The 20220-nt window shown below is 35.0% G+C and overlaps 3 protein-coding genes across 5 annotated transcripts in view; all 3 read left to right on the top strand.

The window, feature by feature from the left end:
* The window catches only part of ClC-b (chloride channel protein 7), a 35281-nt gene extending 23015 nt beyond the window's left edge, over positions 1-12266 (top strand). For both annotated transcript variants that reach the window (XM_089637615.1, XM_089637614.1), the window contains exons 14-16: positions 7595-7765; positions 9562-9723; positions 10900-12266. In XM_089637615.1, coding sequence (XP_089493741.1) covers positions 7595-7765; positions 9562-9723; positions 10900-11001 — 435 coding nt within the window. In that variant the 3' untranslated portion in view covers positions 11002-12266. The remainder of the gene's footprint in view (positions 1-7594; positions 7766-9561; positions 9724-10899) is intronic.
* On the top strand, positions 1019-3289 carry LOC149418954 (uncharacterized). The gene is made up of 3 exons (XM_089637611.1): positions 1019-1149; positions 1498-1694; positions 2310-3289. Exons 1-3 carry the CDS (start codon positions 1019-1021, stop codon positions 3287-3289), a joined length of 1308 nt encoding a protein of 435 aa, XP_089493737.1.
* Positions 12267-14572: 2306 nt separating the features above from the next.
* GATAd (GATA zinc finger-domain containing protein GATAd) overlaps positions 14573-20220 on the top strand; it is a 34221-nt gene continuing 28573 nt past the window's right edge. For both annotated transcript variants that reach the window (XM_089637981.1, XM_089637980.1), the window contains exon 1: positions 14573-14864. In XM_089637981.1, the coding sequence (XP_089494107.1) occupies positions 14712-14864 (153 nt within the window). In that variant the 5' untranslated portion in view covers positions 14573-14711. The remainder of the gene's footprint in view (positions 14865-20220) is intronic.

Here is a 20220-nt window from a genome sequence, read left to right as displayed (position 1 = left end):
TTTTACAATTATTTAGCAATTTATTAGAAAAACACGTAACATAGTAACAATGTTATGTATCTTATATTGTTTTGACAGTTGTATATTAATGGAAAAGTGGTTGCGAGAAAAAGAGTTAGAGATTATACACAGAGTTCACAGCTTTACACTAGCAGTAGAGTTGTTACGTCTGCAAAACACATATTTTCCACTTTACTGTATGATTTTGAGTTGAAATTTTTTTAATGATGGTTCTTTGAAATCAGGTAAATAGGTAGACTTGTTTTTAAAGATCGTATTTTTATAAGGTCTGTCCCTTTAAACCAAGGTTGCCCAACCCCAGGCCCGCGGGCCACATTGTGGCGAATTATAAGTGGCCCGCGTGAACCATTTTCAAAAAACCCGCCAATTTGAAAAAATGTGGCGGGCCCGCGGTAAAACAAACAATGCAGCTTGCGCGCGGTCACCAGTGTTGCCAACGAAGGCGATTTATCGCTATTTAGGCTACTCAGAACTAGAATCAGCGACGAAAAAATTTAACCTGTTGAACTTACTTTTTAAACAAAAATACACCGGTTTTTTTTGATATAATATTTTTAATATGGAATTTTGTAGCCACCCCCCTCCCCCATGGAATTCAAATGGAATTGAAATTGTTGTGGGGAATCACATATGATGTTTTTGGGTGCGCGGAATAGGGTATTTTCACAAACTAGGGATACCGTTAAAAATATGTGGAAGATTTAAAGTTTAATTTTCTGATTATGATTATCGTACTAAAAACGTCCAATTTTAATATTTTCATTCATAATTAATGATTTTAAAAGCAGCCTAAAATTGGGCAAATCCGAACGGACCATGATTGGTTGACCGAATCATGACGTCACGCCCGCCGACTGTCAACATCATTCATTTCTATGAACGCCGAGTCGCTGTCAGAAGGCAAAACATTATTTGTAGTTTTTACCGGTTATATTTGATTTATTCAAGACGCTTGTGTTATTTTCTTATAGTAATTTAGTAATATTGTGTAGTTATAATGACTGACAGCGGTTTTTTACGTGCTCAGTCGGACAATTTGCCTAAAATAGACGCTATAATGATGGCATCTTTTATAGCTGGAAATAGTGATTTTTTAAGTGCTGAATTTAGAGGTTTTAAAGCGACAAGGTAAGAAAAACATATTGTATACACACTAATCCTATATGTATTTCAATATTTCAAAAACATGCTAACAAATAGTGTTTATTTTGGCCCCTTTTTATGAAATTGAAACAAGACAGCAAGCCTCCTAACCTCCGTGACAGAAGATGCTCTGTAGAATATTGAACATTACAACCGCATACAAAGGTTGTAGAATTGTTTCCACCTTTAAATTATGAATATAAATAGTTAATAAATTTGTTCTCATTGTAATGTTAAATGTCAAATCTGCAAAAAAACATTCCCTCCTGCCTGCTGATAATGCTATGGTTTGGTAGATTAATGTTTTGATAAACAATATTATGTATATTACAGATCAGCACGGGAAAATTATGGAGACAGTGCAGTGGGATATGTCCAAGTGAAACGAATTGACAATATTTGCACTGTGAAAGCTCGAGTCACTCCGGAGCACAAAATCAGAACAAAGGCTTACACAGTAACACTGATTTGCAATGAAGTACTGGAGGTTGTAGATTCATGCAAGTGTGAAGATTGTCCTGCATCCCAAGGTTAGTTCCTAATTTGTGTATTCTATTCTACTCTCATTTTAATATCTACTAGTCTCCTTCAATGGAAGCAATGATATTATTTCATTGATGCTCGGTGTAACTCTAAGTGACCAGCCCAGGTACTGGGGCGCCATCGAAGACAGAGTCAAGTTAGCCTCTCAGAAGCTGTGCGTACGGTACAGGACCCATAGATACTGCAGATAGTACACAACTGCTGACCCTGTACTTAGATTGCAATCTTTAGAGCACATGTGTTAGGTGGGAATGCTATCCTTGTTCTACTGTTATTTTAATGAAAGATAGTCCGATGGACCTAGTGTTACTGATCCCTTCGGCATTGGTTCATAGTCGAGAAACATGCCAAACAGGCGCCCCACATTTTTACACGGTTAACATTTGTCACAAGAGAAGGGGTCGTTTCTAAAACTCATTCTTAAGTTCAACAGCTCGGCTGAAGAATGATTTGCCGGTTTCTATGTTTCCTCCCTCCGACAACATGGATCCAAGTATGCAGTTAATGTTTAAAAATGTCTGATCCTCAATCTGCAATGGCGCCAAATAAGCATACATTCAAAATAAAACTAACTTAATTTTTGCATCTTCTCATTGTTCCAGGTGGCTGTAAGCACGCACTTGCCTTCTTATCATGGCTCCACAGACGGAGTGAGGAACCTCCAAAAACTTCAATCCAATGTTATTGGAAACGCCCCAAGATGGCGGGAATAGGTACAAGCCTGAAGTTTATAAAAGCAAAAGACATGGGGACCATAGGACATATGGATTTGCCAGAGGATAATGGGAGTTTCGCAAGAGAGCTGATAGATGCTAGCATTCACATAAATACACAGTTAACTAAGTTTTATGCAAACCCAACACCTCTTGAAAATCTGTCAATCCACATCATGGAATGTAATTTTTTTGGAAATAATATGGGCTCCACACCCGGGGACTTTATTGAATATTGTAAACAGGCAATGACTGTTGAGGCCTGTCAGAAGGCAGCCTATAAAACCATCGGCCAGTCTGACAATATACTATGGCATAACTTACGTTACGGTAGGGTGACGGCATCAAAGTTTTATGAAGCGGCTCACTGCTGCACACTAGACGGATCACTAGTTGAAAGCATTCTCGGTGCTAAAGTCTTTGAGACTAAAGCTATTCAGCGTGGTAGAATCCTCGAAGAACAAGTCTTAAAAGTAATTGAGGCTACTAATAAAATAAAATTAAAAAAGTGTGGTCTCATTTTGAGTAAGGAGTATCCAATTTTTGGTGCTTCTCCAGATGCTTTGGGAGAAGATTTCATTGTTGAAGTGAAATGCCCAGCGAAGGAGTCGACAATGAAAAACTACCTAACCGATTCCATGGAACCTACTCCCAAAGTCATGGCACAGATGCAACTACAAATGCATTTTGCCCGGAAGCCGGCTGCACTTTATTGTGTTGCTAACTATGACTTTGAGACTTCTAAGAAAGTCATACAGTCTAATGTGATGTATGATGAAGCATTATGCAAAGAACTTATTATTAAATGTACCCAATTTTGGTCCAATGCTATATTTAAAAAACTTAAATATAAATGGGTAGATGTGTGACATGTACATATGTATTTTTATTACCTTCCTTGGATTCCTTCTCATTACTGATATAACCTTTCAATTGAATATAGTGGAACATTTTTCAACGTATAGTATGTGGATATACTATATGTATAGTAATAATCTAAGTACTTTTATTTAGGTGAGTAAAAGAAAAACTATATTTCAGTAGAAAACATTATTTTAATACTTAATACAGTAACGTAGGTTTATTACACATAATGTTGATACATAATAAATTAAAAGTAATTATTTACTATAAAATATAATGTATATGCATATTATGCGTTCAAACACCACAATCATCATTTATTCCTATCATACTATGACACAAATATAATTATAATGGTTCCATGGCAACATGGAAAAGTGAAATTTCAGAAACCCTTTGAAAGTGATGAAAAATAAAAATAAATAAACCATAATCTAACTTAACCTATATAAGCTAGTTTTTTTTCATCACTTTTAATTTTTAATAACTTTTAAAAGGGAGTCTAAAATGCCACTTGTCTGAGTTATCTGGTCAACATTTATAATACACATACTTTCTACACTTTAATTAACACATCTTGTAGATTAATTAGAGCGCAAACTATTCTTACGATCTGATCCATGATGGGGATATGATTGTGGTGTGTAGAAGCGTGCATTTTGCACATATCGAATTCCCGTATCCTGCTGATGACACGTTCTACGTGGATTCTTAATGCAGCTATCCTCTTTGCTTGCTTTACTTCTTCCGCAGTACAGAGCACATTAGTAAATACGCTAGGGGGACGTATTAGCTCGCACTGTCGAATTTGAAGAAGATTACTTATATTCTTAAATCCCCTGTCAGCCATTATGGACATGCTTGGCCGCAGAGCATCCAGGTATCCGCAATCCTCGACTATGGTAGCGTCTGAAGCGCGTCCACCATAACCACAAGAAATGTAATTCACCAATCCGTCCGGAGTACAAGACACGAGGTACTTAAGCGTGTTACAACTCTTGTATTCTGACCAGGTTAGTGATTGGTGTATTGGATTATTGGGTTTGTTAATTTGAATTTCCAAACAGTCAATAATAGATTGTACCTTGGAATATCTTGATCTAAAACTTATGGGTAAATTATACCTTATTTTGCTTGCAGATGGCCATATAATAAGGCTTTTTAAAAATCTGTCCATTAACAAGACCGTTTTCATAAAAATCCGGCTTACAGATGGTATAGAAATTCCAAACTGCAGAGACAGTATGGCAAATGAGTCATCCAAGCGGATTTTCTTTAAACTTACTAAAATATTTGTTACCGGTGTGGGTATTTTGTTTGCCAAAATGGATATCAGATGGTACATGTTTTTTGGGATTCCTAGGCATAACCGTTCAAGGGCCATCAGGCTTGACTTGCGCATCTGAGACTCTCAAAGTCGTCACCTGCAAAGTCTGGTGAAGTTGGACGATACGTAATATCCTCCAGTATGATATCTGAATCCGATGAGCCTGTTTCCTGAGGTTCCAGTGGTTTATTTATGGGTTCAACATGTGTCGCACCAGCTCGTGTAGGTCGTATCCTCTCCGCCGTCAAACTGACATCAAACTTCATTGGTGAGCAAGCTATATCGGTTTGTCGCCTTCATGTGGATGTTGCTTTACTACGAACATGACATTTGACGTTAGCTTGAACAGCCTTGTCCTGTGTTGCAAGTGACCAAGTTTGGGTAGCAACATGAAGAGGTCCTGCTTCAGCTACAGCTTGCTCTTCTGGCAGTGCCGAGGTGGAAGGCTGTGGCTCTGGCTCTTCTGGTTGGTTGTTGGTTGCTTGTAGAGCGCTTTTGATAACTTCCATGTGCAAACGCTTCAATCCCGTCTGCCGAGAAGTGGCTATTTTTTTTTTTTGGCACTCGAATTCATGTGGAATAACATTCTTTTTCAAGTGCATGATACCACCCATTAATCTGCATCTCATATAATTTTCAATGTCTTCTTCAAGCTAAAATATAAATAAATTAACATTAAATGGATGTATGTACATTATAAATGCCATTAAGTACCTATATAAACCTCAATGACTACAGCAGAGATATTCAGCAGTTTGCAAAACAATCGTAAGATTTGAAAAAAAAACATGCTTATGCTCGCAAAATTAGAATATCGTTGTTATACTGAATTTATCTTAAATTATGATAAATAAATATAGAATATTTTCAACCCATAGGAACTTACATTAAAATGGTCTTCGCAACAATGAAGATGACTTTTCAAAGAAATACTTGGATTTCTTCTTTGATCCCGTTTCATTGCATTACACCATTTTTTCCTCATTTTCTCGTTCTTGGGAAAGCTTAAAAACACCTTATTTGGCGTTTTTACTGTAGTATTTCCCACACATAGGAACCAAACAATACTTGTATCGCAAGTGAGAAGACATCGGAAAAAATATAACGATATAAATCAAACAAACTGGAAGACAACAAACAACACCAACTGTGACTTACGAATCATTTACAAACTGACAGATATCACCTATGGCGGGAATCAGTGTTACCATGTCCCAAAAACAAAAAACCATGTTTTACCAAATTTTGAAGAAAAAAAAACATGCCTTTTTTAAAGCTTTTTTTATTGAGAATTTAAATACGAAAACAACAGTAACGGATTTTATATTTCTCCTTTCAATAATGGGACAATAACAAAAGTTTATATTTAATTTTTTGCTGTTGTCAAGTAAAATTTGTAGAACTTTATTAAATGATAATGAAAATTAAATAACTTTTTCAGGTCCATGAGACGAGGGAGAAAAAATTCTCCCAGAACTCCAATAATTTTTTTCCTACATTTTACAGTACCTAGTTAGCAGTGGCGTGCAGTGATTTTTTTGTGAGCTAGAGTGCTAAGATTGAAAAATACGACATTAATGATGTTGTTGTAGCTGAAAATGATTTTTTTGTTTTCGAAATGTCAATTTATTGTGTGAAGATTTTTTAGCCATAGTAGTATAATTAAAAATTGCCTACCTTTGTTAATAAAACGTCATGCAAAAAAAAAATTTTAAAAAAAAATTTCAGCTATAATAACATCATTAATGTCGTATTTTTCAATCTTAGCAATCTGCTCACTGAAAATTCACTGCACTCCACTGCCAGTTAGTTTTGGTACCTACATAAAGTCATGATATATAATATTTCTTTTAATATGTATTCATATTATTTATTGACAAAGACAATAAGTAGATAAATATACATTGTTATCATGTGAACCCATAGGTACCTACTGAAGTTTGAACTACATTCCTAAAGTTTGGGATTTTCCCCACGCGACCCATGCTGAAAATTCGTATCTCATTCGAAAGTACAGGTTTTTGGTGTCTTGTTCGACATTGTTTTATTGAAAGAACCATGGAGTTAGAAATGACCCAAAATACCATGAAAACATGGTAAAAACCATGCACATGGTAACACTGGCGGGAATCGACAAAGCTGACCTTATAGAGCTATTCGGAGCGAAAACGTCGCTTTGGCGGCTTTTTAAAAATAGCACATTTTAAAGTGTTATAAAAATTTTATTCATCGTCGTAAAAATAAAATAAAAATTTCATTACTTTCGTAATTTTTTACTTAATTTTTTTAGACAATAAAAAAAACTGTAAAAAGACCCTATTGTAACTTACGGACCATTTACTAACTAACACCTATCACTTAGGGCCAGAATCGACGGCGCTGACGTCACAGAGCTATTCGGCGCGAAATGATCGTTTCGGCGGCATTTTAAAAATAGCACATTTTAAAGTGTTATAAAAAATTTATTCATCGTCGTAAAAATAAAATAAAAATTCCATTATTATCGTAATTTTTTACTTATTTTTTTTAGAGAATAAAAAAAAACTGTGAAAAGACCCTATTTTTTCTCAGCGAAATTCCGTAACAACCCCTCCCCCCCCATGGATTTCAAATATTTTGTGGGGAGCACTCATTTTGAATTTTTTTTGTGGGGAATTATGTTTTATAGAAATTCTCTAACAACCCCTCCCCCCCATGGAAATAGGAACCGTCAGGTATTCAGTGGCCCGCCAGTGATTCAAAATCGTCAATTTCGCCCAACTGTTAAAAAGGTTGGGCAGCCTTGCTTTAAACAATTTCTGTTTTTGTGTAATCTGATTCTATTTATGTTAAGATGTGAACATTTTCCATAAGGTCTGTTCCTCTAAACAATTTCTGTTTTTGTGTAATCTGACTCTATTCGTGTGAAGATGTGAACATTTTCTCAACATTTGTGCATTTAGAGATATTGTGCCTTATAATATACATTATTTATTTATTTCAGAGGGAAATAAAAACGTACAAGAGGTTCCGAGGATTAATATTGCGATCCCAACTGATAGTGCTGCTGCAGCAGAAGATATTCAACGAGGCGCCGTGTTCCTGGGGCGACTACTTGAATGTCAACATTGACATGTTTAGACACGAATACCCCAGGTTCCCCACCATTGATCAGGTACAATATTAGCTACCTTGTGTACACACTAATATATTATTACATAACTATACCTCGCATCTGCTTTAAAATACACTCGGCGTCACAAAAATCGCACCTATTGCAAAATCTTATGAGACAATAAAGTGATTGTCTCTTTGGGATGTGCAGCGTCGTCGCCTTGATCCACGCCTCCGTATGAAGACACCAGTCTCTTGAAACCGTTGGAAAACCCGTTGAATGGCAAAACTGATAAAGTTTAGTTGCCGAGCAACATCACACTGTCGCATCCCTGGTTGCAGTAGTGCCACCACTTGAGCGGCTTCGTCAGCAGTGGTGTCCATTTTAAGGGGTTGTTTTCTAGCGCTAATTATTCATGTGTGTCCTCTTCAACGTTCGGATAATGAATGACCTACATTTGACTTGAACTGCTCCTTTTATTTCCCAGGAAGATGGCACAAGTTGTGACACCTGTAAAGAGTATATGCGCAACGTCCCGTACTTGGAAAATTTGTAACGTTTATGAAATGAAACTATTGTCTGATAAGAGTCATCATTTCAGAATCCAACATTTAGGAAACATTTACTCCGATGTTGTAGATATATTTAGCTCAACAATATTCAAATATAAGTTCGCTTTAATACATTTTACGACTTCAAATAGAACTGTTTCATTTGGTGAAATGTAAACCATTAGAAACCAAGCAGAGTAATGACTGTGGATGTGCAAAATGTAGTTTGTATGTATGTATTATGTTTGTAAAAGCACTAGGGGCGTTCAATAAATAAATTAATGTACTTTCAATGGATATCAATATTGTTTGTGTTAGATGTATTGGCTCGGGGCTCGGAGAAACTTACGCTTGATACTTATTTTTGGAGATGTGCGATGCCGAGTGTATAATATGGGACTGTCAAAATGAGTACAGTCTGTCAACAAATAGTAGACAAAAAGGAGGGCGCTGCAGTCAATCATATTACAAACATATCAACATATCATCGGTTACAATCATTTTACAAACATAAAAAAATCGCGATGTTGACCGGTCGGTGGCCGAGTTGACATCGCGTTTGAGTCCCACCCAGGCGTAGTGTGTTCAATTCCTCGGCTGGCTAAGTCCTTCACCACAACACAAGCAACATTTTCAGCTTACTGTGGTGGTAGTAGGAGATTTTCAAATATTGTCAGGTTATTCGTAACCTGGGAATGTTTGTCTTTCTTTTTAAAAAAAAATAATAAAAATATCATCGGTTACAATCATATTACAAACATATCAACATATCATCGGTTACAATCATTTTATGCTTTTAAATGGCTACACCAATATGGTAAAAAGAAATTATCAGCATCTCATCACTACTGTTATTGTTTTGTAATAAAGTGCAAAAATACATCCGTGACCACATCTGTTAAACAATTTATCTGTGTTCCAAACCTGCAATTACTACGAAAAAATGCATCTGTACGTCTAAACAAAATACTGGTATTTACAATACACTGAGCATTATAAACAATGACTGTAATAATGTGTATACATATTAAAATCCCTCGATGCTGAAACCAGTTCTAAAATACAATCAGTATTATTATAAAGAAAATGTCAAATATGCCAAGACCATAACCTCAAACTTACCATACATAATTAAAAATGTGTTTTTACCCGTCCAGTCAACCTGTCAGATATGAAAGTCAAACATAACAATTTTTTCTAGCTCATTCGTCGCATGCTTTTCGGAGTCTGGACAAAGCAATTCACATACAGATTTGTAGCTTTTTCAAGTTTTCGAGCAATCCTATATACCTTATTAATTTTCAGGTGCATATTTCTGAAGAGGAAAAGACATATACGATAGACCTGCGCCCCTTCATGAACCCCGCCCCTTACACGCTGCTCCACAGTGCCTCCTTGCCCAGGATGTTCCGACTATTCCGAGCTCTGGGCATGCGCCATTTGCCCATAGTCAACGATGTTAATGAGGTTTGTAAAAGTTGTACTTGTACATTTTAATAAATTAGGCTTTTTAGTAATTCTAGAAGCAATGTTACTGTTTCCCGCTGTTCCCCTTCTGTTAAATTGTAAGACTGTTCTAAAAGAATTATAATAACAAGAAAATGGTGAGAAGAGTTTTATTGAGATTGATATTAGTTGTAAAATTGTACAAATATAAGTAACCACTCGAGCGATAGCTGTCCAAATTCGTACAAATATATGTAAGCAGTTGATCGATAGCTGCCCAAATTTGGATGGTTTGAATGAATTAAGATTAGATTATTTTGAACATCTCACAATCAACTAATATGTGTTTAGTCGCTAGCTTGATTGCTTCTATCGAATACTGAAAGATGTCAATAATGTTCCTCTCATGGAGTATTCTAAATAATGTTTTGAAGTCTGCGTGTAAAACGCCATTTAAAATTGTTTTTATAAAAATTGAACATTTGTTTTTACGAGTTAAAATGACACTTTTTGATGTCTGTTACTATAGACGTTTCCAGCAGACCAAAGTAACAACATACAGAAATATTAATATTCAAATTGCCTCAAATAAGTACAAGGTAGGACAATTTCCGAAACTAACATGCAGAATTCGAACTTTTATAAATTTTACAAAAGGTTGGGTTGTTTCGCAGAATTCAAACAATTCATCAAATTTCAAAGTTTATTTTCAGTCTCTGTGAAATTCCTATTCAAGTTCTGTTTTTATATCATTATAGGCTAGTTGCTTGACAGAACTGAAATAATAACAGAACTTGAAAAAATCTTACACAGAACTTGAAAATTAACTTTGAAATTCGAATAATTGTTCAAATTCTCCGAAACAACCCGTCCTTAAAAAAATTATGAAAATCGAAAAACACAGGAAAAATCTGAAAACGGTGAAATATAGGTGGATTCATTTACTTCTGCATGAACCAGTTTATATGTTTCCATATAAATATTTGGAGGTATTATTTTTGGAATAAGTGCGGCCGAATCCAAACGTGATCAGATTGGTTAGAGACTAATTAAAGTGGTGCTTCAAATAACTAGCTGCAAGTTACTTATAATAAAAAATAAGGATTACAGATATTACGGTACCTATCGTATCTCTTATTTATTGTTATAGAAGAAGACCTTCCTTCATTATCTAAATGTTAATGTTTATTTTGTAAGGTTGTTGGAATGGTGACACGTAAGGACTTGGCCCGCTACCGAGTGTGGAGACACGTTGGCAGAATGGGGCTGGAGGAGCTGATGATATCCAGCGATATATAAACCAAATACTATATTATTTACTTAGCAGAATTAAGTGTATCTAATCTCAACATGAATGTGAAAGCTATTATCCAATTTGATGACATCCATATAATGTGGGCAAGTGATGTCGTTAGTTTCAGATATCGAGTGGTAGTATTGTATATTGTATGTTGTATATTGGTAGTATTAGTCAGTATTGTCCTGATGAAAGACAACCATTCAGAATTGAAACGTAGCTTGAAATGGCTTTAGTGATTTTATTGTTAGAGGTATTAAAGTCCAAGTATACCACTGATAGCTCCACTGTAACCTCTCACATTCATATTGGGAACGACCCCACTGTTTATCTTATTTTATTTATTTAAATGTTTTCCTCAAATAAAGGAGCTTTAGAGTAAGTAACCCTATTTTTATAGCATAGTATTGTTTTACTCAAATCAAGGAACATTTAATTAATTGGCGTGCAATACTAATCGATTTGTAATCATTTTCTGCCATTGATTGTCTTTGCATAGAAAATGAATTCGGAAGCCTTTTTATTCCCAATCGGAACAGGGCGTGAGTAATCTTATTTTTATAGCATAGGTTAAGTATTGAATTGTAACATGTTTGTAACAGAGAAGGCATTTTTATATGTTTAGATATAGAAAAAGTAAAATATCATTTTCACAAAGATAGTATGTATATTTTTACACTATGTAATTGCATGAATATTTCGGAGATAATGTCACAGTAATTGCGAACACAACGTTGGTTGTGCACAACACGATTGGTGTCATTCATATAAAATGAAAAACTCGTTGAATTCCACCGTTAACAGAACAAAAGCGCGTGGAGAATTGTTTCTCTCATGTCAACTTCTATTCCAAATCTTTATTTAGGCCCTTTCGCCTTTATTGACAAAAGCAGCAAATTGTGTTGACAAGGAGCCATCTTACCGCACATAAACTTAGAGATGTAATGGTGTCCGAGTTCTAAAGTGAGCATTAATTAAACCACCATAAGTTGGATGCATATGTATTAATAATAATTTAACTGATGAGTGTGTAAAGGCAGCCGTATAATGTCGACCCGATTGGAGTGAGAGAGTTTATCAAATGTTAGTTTACTTATAAACTTGAAGTGTAGTTTTGCTACGTATACATACTTATCTTTAAGAGTGACAGCCGTCCCGCGTTGCCATCGTTAAACTGTATTGAATATTTGTAATGTGCATATATATTATTACTAATGTTACCTATTTTAAAGAAATATAATTAAGTATTTCTGTGATAATTTTGTTTACCTTCAATTTGATAAAGACATTTTCAGATTTAAAACCAATCGTTCTTTTTATTTGTGTATTATCAACCCTGCAAATATGAGTACTAAACTTGGTACTTTCACAACTACCTGTTAAATTACAGAACTATATTATTGAATTCCGAGGTAAAAGCTTGTATGTATCAGGTAAGCTAAATACAGGAAGCTGCACTGGCCCTCGTGAAATGGCACCGAAGATAGGATGTGCATCCAGGAATGGGAATATTCCCCGACCTAATATAAATTTGGGAATTTATGTTTTTACTATGAAAATTCTGAATGAGGTTTTCTGTTGTTGATGAAAAAGTTATATATTATATGATATCTCCAAAATGATGAAGTCATAAGCTTTAGGAGTGAACTTGGGTAAGATCTATACAATTGTCATACGAGACACAATTCATAATTGGAATAGCAGCGCCGCAGTACTGACAACAAACGGTAAACTGGCTAACCTGTGGTTTCAGTTTCAACCGAGTTCTTAATAGCTTTACATCCACCCTCGTAAATCTACTCAACTACACGGAATTTATTAGGTTAAGCTGTTGGCTTAATAAATATCATTGTGTTGTTTTTTGATATTGAATCTCCAATCAGTTGTTGTATAATGTTGCATTCTAACGTGTAATGTGTAATCAAAGCTTGGTAGACTTAAAACTGATCTAGGTAACTCACAGCAACAGGAAAATAATGAACGAATAAGAAATCACAATTTTCTTTATTATTTTAGGTGCACATTTTCATGTAGTATTTATTAATTCAAATTAATCACTCATTTGAAGGTTAGGTTAGCAGCTAACATCAATTGTTTTTGAATAGGCCCCATCCCAACCCGGCCCACAAATTGAAGAACAAGAATACAGGTAAAACCACCAAGAGTACCATGAAATAGTATAAGAAATCCTCCATTCCAGACTGATTAACCTTTAAATAGTTATTGTTATTAGTGTTCAGTCGCCAATCACCGCCAATAATATTATTTTTCAATTGACATTAGTCATTTGGGCATTTTAAAAATAAAATAATAATCTGTCATTATCAAGTTATTATGTATACAGAAAAAATAAAGAAAACTTTACGTCTTTATTCGTTATTAGATAAAATTAAGTTTCTTTATCACAGTAATCACAAAGATGAGAGATCGGGCCAATGACGTTTATAAAAATGTTGCTAGCTTTTAGAAATCAGATTGTCATTTGTGAGATTTGGAGTAAGAGTAACACACTGTGATATTTAGACTTTTTATGTTTATTTGCCTATAATATAATAACCGTAAATATCCAGAAGCAAGCCTCTTTCGATACAAAAATTATTTAAAAAAACACTTAATTTAATAACAATAAGGAATAACTGAAGTCCACGAAGAAGCAAAACAATGCATTTTCATTGAAATTTGACGAATTCTTCGTGTTCACTTTGCGCCCATTTTCTATCGATGCGACATATGAAAAGTGGATTTTATGTTAGGTTTTTCCTTTATTTTTAAAATTCCCAAACTTAGAGGCTCTTTTGTAAAGTTATGTTCTTTGTATGGGTTTAATTGAAAAGGGAAAAACTAGCCTGTTAAACATTTTTTTGTATTGGATGAGGCGCCCCTCTTGATATTAAAATTTATCATAACAACCAATAATATATTGTATATAAATAATACACAACAGTTGAGCACTTAGCTCAACGCACAACAACCTAAGCGCCAGAGTCGATAAATTAATGATAAAAGTGATCGTCTCTTGTTAACACACCATCACCGTAACCGTTCATTTAAGATTGCGCAAAAATCTTTTTGCATTATGTATATAAAATTGAATTTAAAGACAGTGGGTTGTTTTAGGTCACTATCGGGAAAGAAGCATTTGTGTGAGAATTTTTGAAGCATAACAAATATTTTCCTTTCAAAATTAAAAGTAACTAGTTATCATTTCTAATTTTGCCGTTTCGTATAAAATTGACATGTTTATCATAAACCACGTAGAACTAGGATTATAATCGATTTGGGATTGCTGACATTTAGTATAACGTTGTTTTATCAGGTCGATAAATAAACCAGATATACTTTCTTAAGCAAATGTAAAAAAGAGAACTGCTAGTCTATAAAAGAAGAAAGATTACTTTACATTGTAAATAGTTAAAAATACTAATAATTAAAAAAATATGAAATAATAAATTATTAGTGACTGACGGCTGCCGAAAGTGTTTGTATTAGTGAGCGTCCGAACTTGTTTTTGTGATGAAATACAGATGGCACTGATTACAAGTGCTTGGAGCTGACAATCGCGATGTATCGCGCTGCATGGTTGCTGCTTGCATTACACATTTTCTCGGAAAAACTTTTTTGTTTTGAGGCAGCGGGCTTATTTAATTCTTTTATAAATGAATAGTTTAAGTTTGTACACAAACGTCCCACCTTTCGTAAAATATTTATAAATATGTGTAATGTGCCACCAAAGTTTTACTCCGTGTGTCGCCTTTGTTTATCATTTTGTGGCGATAAATGCAGTGATGTCAAGTTATCTATTTTTGACGGTGATAAGAACGAATCACATCTTCCCGAAAAGATAATGACGTGCCTATCTATCGCGGTACGTTTGTTTTTATTGTAATTAACGTGATATAGATTATAGAATTGGAGTAGATTAATCTCGCATGTGTGAAAGTTTTTGGCAGGGGGTCTATTCTTGTTGAGATTACGGATGCTGATAAGCGCCATTATAACTTTCTCGCGCCTGTTGGGTATTTTCGCTTTGTGATATCATATTACGGCCTACGCAATATCCTCACCGTATTCACTTCTTGATGACTAATGGTATTTTTTACTATGGTTAACTCTGTGTCATTCGGTGATAAATACATTTATCCCACTATCACGCCAGTACCACTACTAGAGGCTAGTTCATAGTTGTCACATTCTGTGAACTTTGAGACAAAGGATTGTCCAAAGCAAACAAAACATTGTAATTTTCGACTTAATTATAGCTTTGCGGAGAAAATGACTAATATGTATGATATCTAAGATTGGGCTTAGAACGAAAGGTTGTTCTCGATTCGATAAAAGGATAACAAAGAGTTCTCAAACTGTTTATGTTTATATCACGAAACTATTTACGTCAAAGACGAAAATATTGCATTGTTTACAATCTTATTTTTAAAACATTTTCTGTTTATTTTTGTTCTTATCTTGTTTATGCCTATGTTATAAATAATAGAGTTCCATATATTTTATATTATATTTATGACATGAATTATTATTTATTAAAAAAAAGACTGCTTTAAAATATCTGCCGTGAATCAATTTCTTACTTTTGCACAATATTAAACTTTCCAACACGGTGGTTCTAAAATGCGTATGAAATACCAGGAAAAACTGTGCAATATTCACGAAAGGAGTTTTTTTAGCCATTGTCCTCATCCAGATTTTGTTAGTAATTGAATTAATGTGACCTGGTGTTCAACTTAATTACAATAAAATATAACTGTTTACGTCAGGGAAAATACTGCTTTAACCCCTCCGACTTTTCGCGAACTTGAAGCTAAGATGTCTTTACCGAAATGTCAATTTCACGAAAACGTTGTGTTATTACCGCCTCACAATCAAAGCTCTATAAATGAAACATTACTGAACGGAGCCGAATAGTAAAAACTGTTTTAGAAAGGTTACAAAATAGGCTTTCAAATTGTTGTATCATAAATAAATATTAACATTTGTAAATATTTAAATTTAGAATGGAAACATGAAAAAATTGTAAAAATGACTCACCTGTAATGTTTTATGTAAAAACGATACTATTTCACGGATAATGTAAAAAAAAAACACTTATTTCATCGTACAAATGTACAATAAACAATTCTGTCACTTCACTTTTTGACCATTTCATACAAAATATATTTTTAAAAAAATAATTAAACTTGCGAGGCGGGTCGGCACGTCAAACGGCTTTCTTGGCGTCGTTTTACGATTTGGCGGGTAAAATTTGCTTCCACTGAGTAGGTCTTTTTACGGGTTTCTATGGATAACTTTGAATAGAGATGTGAAGCTTCATTCAATACAAATATTTTACTTTTTGTTTTAGGGATGTCACTAGAAGAATAACGGAGTTATGACGATTTTTGTGGAAACACACGCGTTGACGTGTAAACACGCTTATTGTACTTGACTGCTATCGTTATTTTATCGTGTATATCTGCTTACGTTGCTGACCGGTTAAAGTTCAATTTTTTGTCAAAGTTCCAAAATATTCATATTGAGTTCACAGTAATTCAAAAAGTTAACCTATTACTATTCTAAAGTTCAACATTTTATGTACCAAAATTAAAATAGAATGATTTTCTGAAATTGAACAGTTTCAAAATTTTTTTTACTGTCAAATCAAAATGATAACCAAAAATTTATAAAAAAATATTAATAACCAGTAAAAACTAACTGAAATTAATGGCCTAAAAAAATTAAGAATGCAGGCAATTTTGTGTGATGTCGCGCTGCGTCTACTTGCGCATGGTCACCACTGCGTAGTGATGTATAAATTCCCGGGAATTTATTTCTGGGGAATATTCCTGGGAATATTCCCGGGAATATTCCCCTGGACAGGGAATTTTGGGAATTTTGATTTTAACAACATAATACCTGAAAAAGAATAATATTTATTAAATAAAAAATAAAATATACACACGTTTGGTACATATAGAGCAGGATAGATCCATAAAAACTATTCCCATATATATATAGGAATAGGATCCAAGAGAAAAATAACAAAAAAACATAGATAAAAATTATTTTAAAGTAAGTAGTATCTCTGTATAATTGTATACTGTACAGTATTAGTAGCCTATATACACTTTATGCTAGTAAACGGTACATATAAAAAAATCAATCATAAAACTGTAAAAATGACACAACTTCACAGATCGTTACTGTTCATCTGATGATACCGATTGGACACTGACACTATCAACTTCGCTTCCACTTTCACCTTCATATTCTTCTTCTTCATCCGACCCGGACGAAGTTGTTGCTGACTCAGGATTATCTACGTTTTCTTCTTCCTCAGCAGTCAATTGGATGTTTGCGTTTGCGAGTACCAGATAGGTTTGAAACGTTACTATGCGAAGCAATCTGCTCATCTGTGGAAGAAAGGGTTTTCTTGGGAGCAACTTGAGAGCCTGTTTCAGAGGAAAGAAGTTTCCAATTGTGTGCCACAAATGTTATTTTCCCTGCTCTTTGAGTTGTGAGACGATTCCTCCGTGTTGTATGAATGCGACTAAACGTGCTAAAAGATCTCTCAGTGGCTGCTGAAGTAATGGGAGCAGTCAATATTCTTATGGCAACCTGTGACAAATCAGAACATCCGCACATCCCCTTCCACCAGGTCACTGGCGTGATTTTATCGACACACTTCCATAGGAATGCCTTACTCCATGATTCTTCTTTAGCCCTATAATTGACTAAATCAACAAGAACATTTGCACTATCAACAGTCTCCATATGACTTGCTACTTGGTCAATGAATTCAAGTGCTTCAAGTTTCTGTGCGTGGCTTAGCAGATGTCCTTGGGAACCTGGATCTAGTAGGGTAGCAGCCAGATGTTTGGAGCAATAGCAAATTCTTGGCGCAGCGCCGCCTTTTCCAGTATTTGCTTCTCTTCGGCATGTGACAGTAGAGAGGATAAGTGGTAGGGAAGTCCCTAGATCAGGGGATGTCGTCTTAGATAACTGCTAACACTCAACAAAGCATCCAAGAGAAGTGTAGAAACCATTTTATTAAAAATAAAATAAATTCCCCGTTTTCGGGAATTTATTTCATGTCGGGGAATATTCCCGGGAATATTCCTGTTCCCGGGGAATATTCCCGGGTCTACATCACTACCACTGCGGTATACAAATTCTTTCAAAAGTATTTATGTTTTTTTTTAAATTCTTTAATTTATTTTGCGAATTGTTGAATTCATACCGATTTGTGTAAGAATGACCTCACTGTTAACTGACAAAACCGAAAAAAAAAAATTTACTGGTAAGTTAGAAGATAATAAGTTCATATTCAGTTTTTGCATACTGATAAAATTGACTGATAGAATATCACTCTTATGTATGTGGCAAGTAAATTATAAAAATAATCTTTCCAAACAAGATAAAGTACCTACTTATAGTAATATCTTCTTCTTCCTAGCACTATCCCAACTCATTGCCTAGGTAGGCTGTTGGGGTCGGCTCTTCTCGTTCTCAGGTTATAGCTTCTTCGGTTCTGAGTGTCGCTTTCATCTAGGCCGTTTCTTTGTAGGATTTTGGAGCATTGGGTCATCCAGGAGTTCTTTGGTCTACCTCTGGATGACTGTCTTTGAAGCTCTATAGACATTGCCTGCTTCACTGTGTGGTCTGGTGGTCTCCGTCTTATGTGCCCATACCATCTTAACTGTCGTTCCTCTAGCTTACTGTTTATGTCAGTGACACCCAGGCTACCACGAATGCGTGATTTTTTAATTTTATCTTTTAATGATACTCCTGCCGTCCATCTAAGCATTCGCATTTCTGCTGATTCGAGTTGCCTAGAGTAGGAGTTGTACATAGTCCAGCATTCGGAGCCATACATTATCGCGGGTCTAACAATAGTCTGGTATGTCTTTCCTTTAAGTTTTATTGGCATTTTCGTGTCGCACAAAATTCCTGTTACGGATCTAAATTTCATCCATCCCACTCCTATCCTATGGTTGACATCCGCTGCACATCCTCCGTCTCTGTGGATGAGTGAGCCCAGATACTTAAATGAGTCACAGTTGGCTAATGTTACTCCATCCAATTGCATCGAAGGAGTTACAGCATTTGGGTCTTCAAATGGTAAATACAAATATTCCGTCTTTTTCCTGCTAATTATCCTCCAGGATCTTTCTCCACCTTTCCAGGCTATTTTGTAGATCACAATGATTTTCTTCTATCAGTACTACATCATCTGCAAAAAGCATAGTCTTGAGAATACTGTTCATTTCTTGACTCGTTAGGTAATTCATGACCATTATGAATAGCAATGGGCTGAGGACAGATCCTTGGTGTACCCCCACTTTAATTGGAAATGTTGGTGACATCCCTGATGTGCATCTTACTTGTGTTTCTACGTCTGTATACATATCTTGTATGGAGAGCACATATCCTTCTGGTACGTTATGAGATCTCAATGCCGCCCATATCAGGCTTCGGGGTACCCTGTCAAATGCTTTTTCCAAGTCTATAAATACCATGTGTAAATCTTTTTTTTTTCTACCTACCTACTTATAGTAATATAATATACCTACTATAGTAATATAATGTTTACATTTCATGAAACAATTATTTTTAATCATTGAAGGACACTCCTGGCACAAACACGTACAAAATTTGAAATTTTCAGTCATATCGGTCAAAACATACGCAGAATTTTTATATATGAATGACGCTATGTAAATGTGAATAAAGCAAGGAGTGTGTGTGTTGTGCGGCAGGGAAACTGCGTAAAGGTTAGTTGGTTAGTTAGTTAATCGGAGGTGAATATTGAAAAATCCCAGTAAAATAATATTAAATATCCCTAAATATAATATTATTAAATGAAGTCATTTTATACTTTGGTTTATGCAAACATAAAAAAATTGTGATTTCTCATTCATTGACAAGGCTGTCCGTACACAGTACACATTAGGTGTAAAACAATTTTTAAAAGCTTTTTACTGCATGCTAACTCTCCAATAAAGGTTTTAACTTCATTAATGCCTATTTATGGTTACAGTTTTCTGAAGATGTTGCTTTGGTTCTGTCAGCCTGGTAGATAATCTCAGTATCGCCCCGGTAAAAAACCACAGAATCAAATCAGAATATTCGTGTTAGTGACCAGAAGTGAGCAGATCTGAAGAGTTGTGTAACTTCCAGTCTTCATTTTGTCCATTTCCTTTCTTTCTCCACTCCCTTCATACGTACGTACG

Source organism: Hesperophylax consimilis, chromosome 12, assembly GCF_061612785.1.
Source record: "Hesperophylax consimilis isolate HC1 chromosome 12, BYU_Hcon_1.0, whole genome shotgun sequence".
Classification (NCBI taxonomy): Eukaryota; Metazoa; Arthropoda; class Insecta; order Trichoptera; family Limnephilidae; genus Hesperophylax; species Hesperophylax consimilis.
The sequence above is the reverse complement of the archived record's forward strand: the minus strand, read 5'-3'. Positions and strand labels throughout refer to the sequence as shown.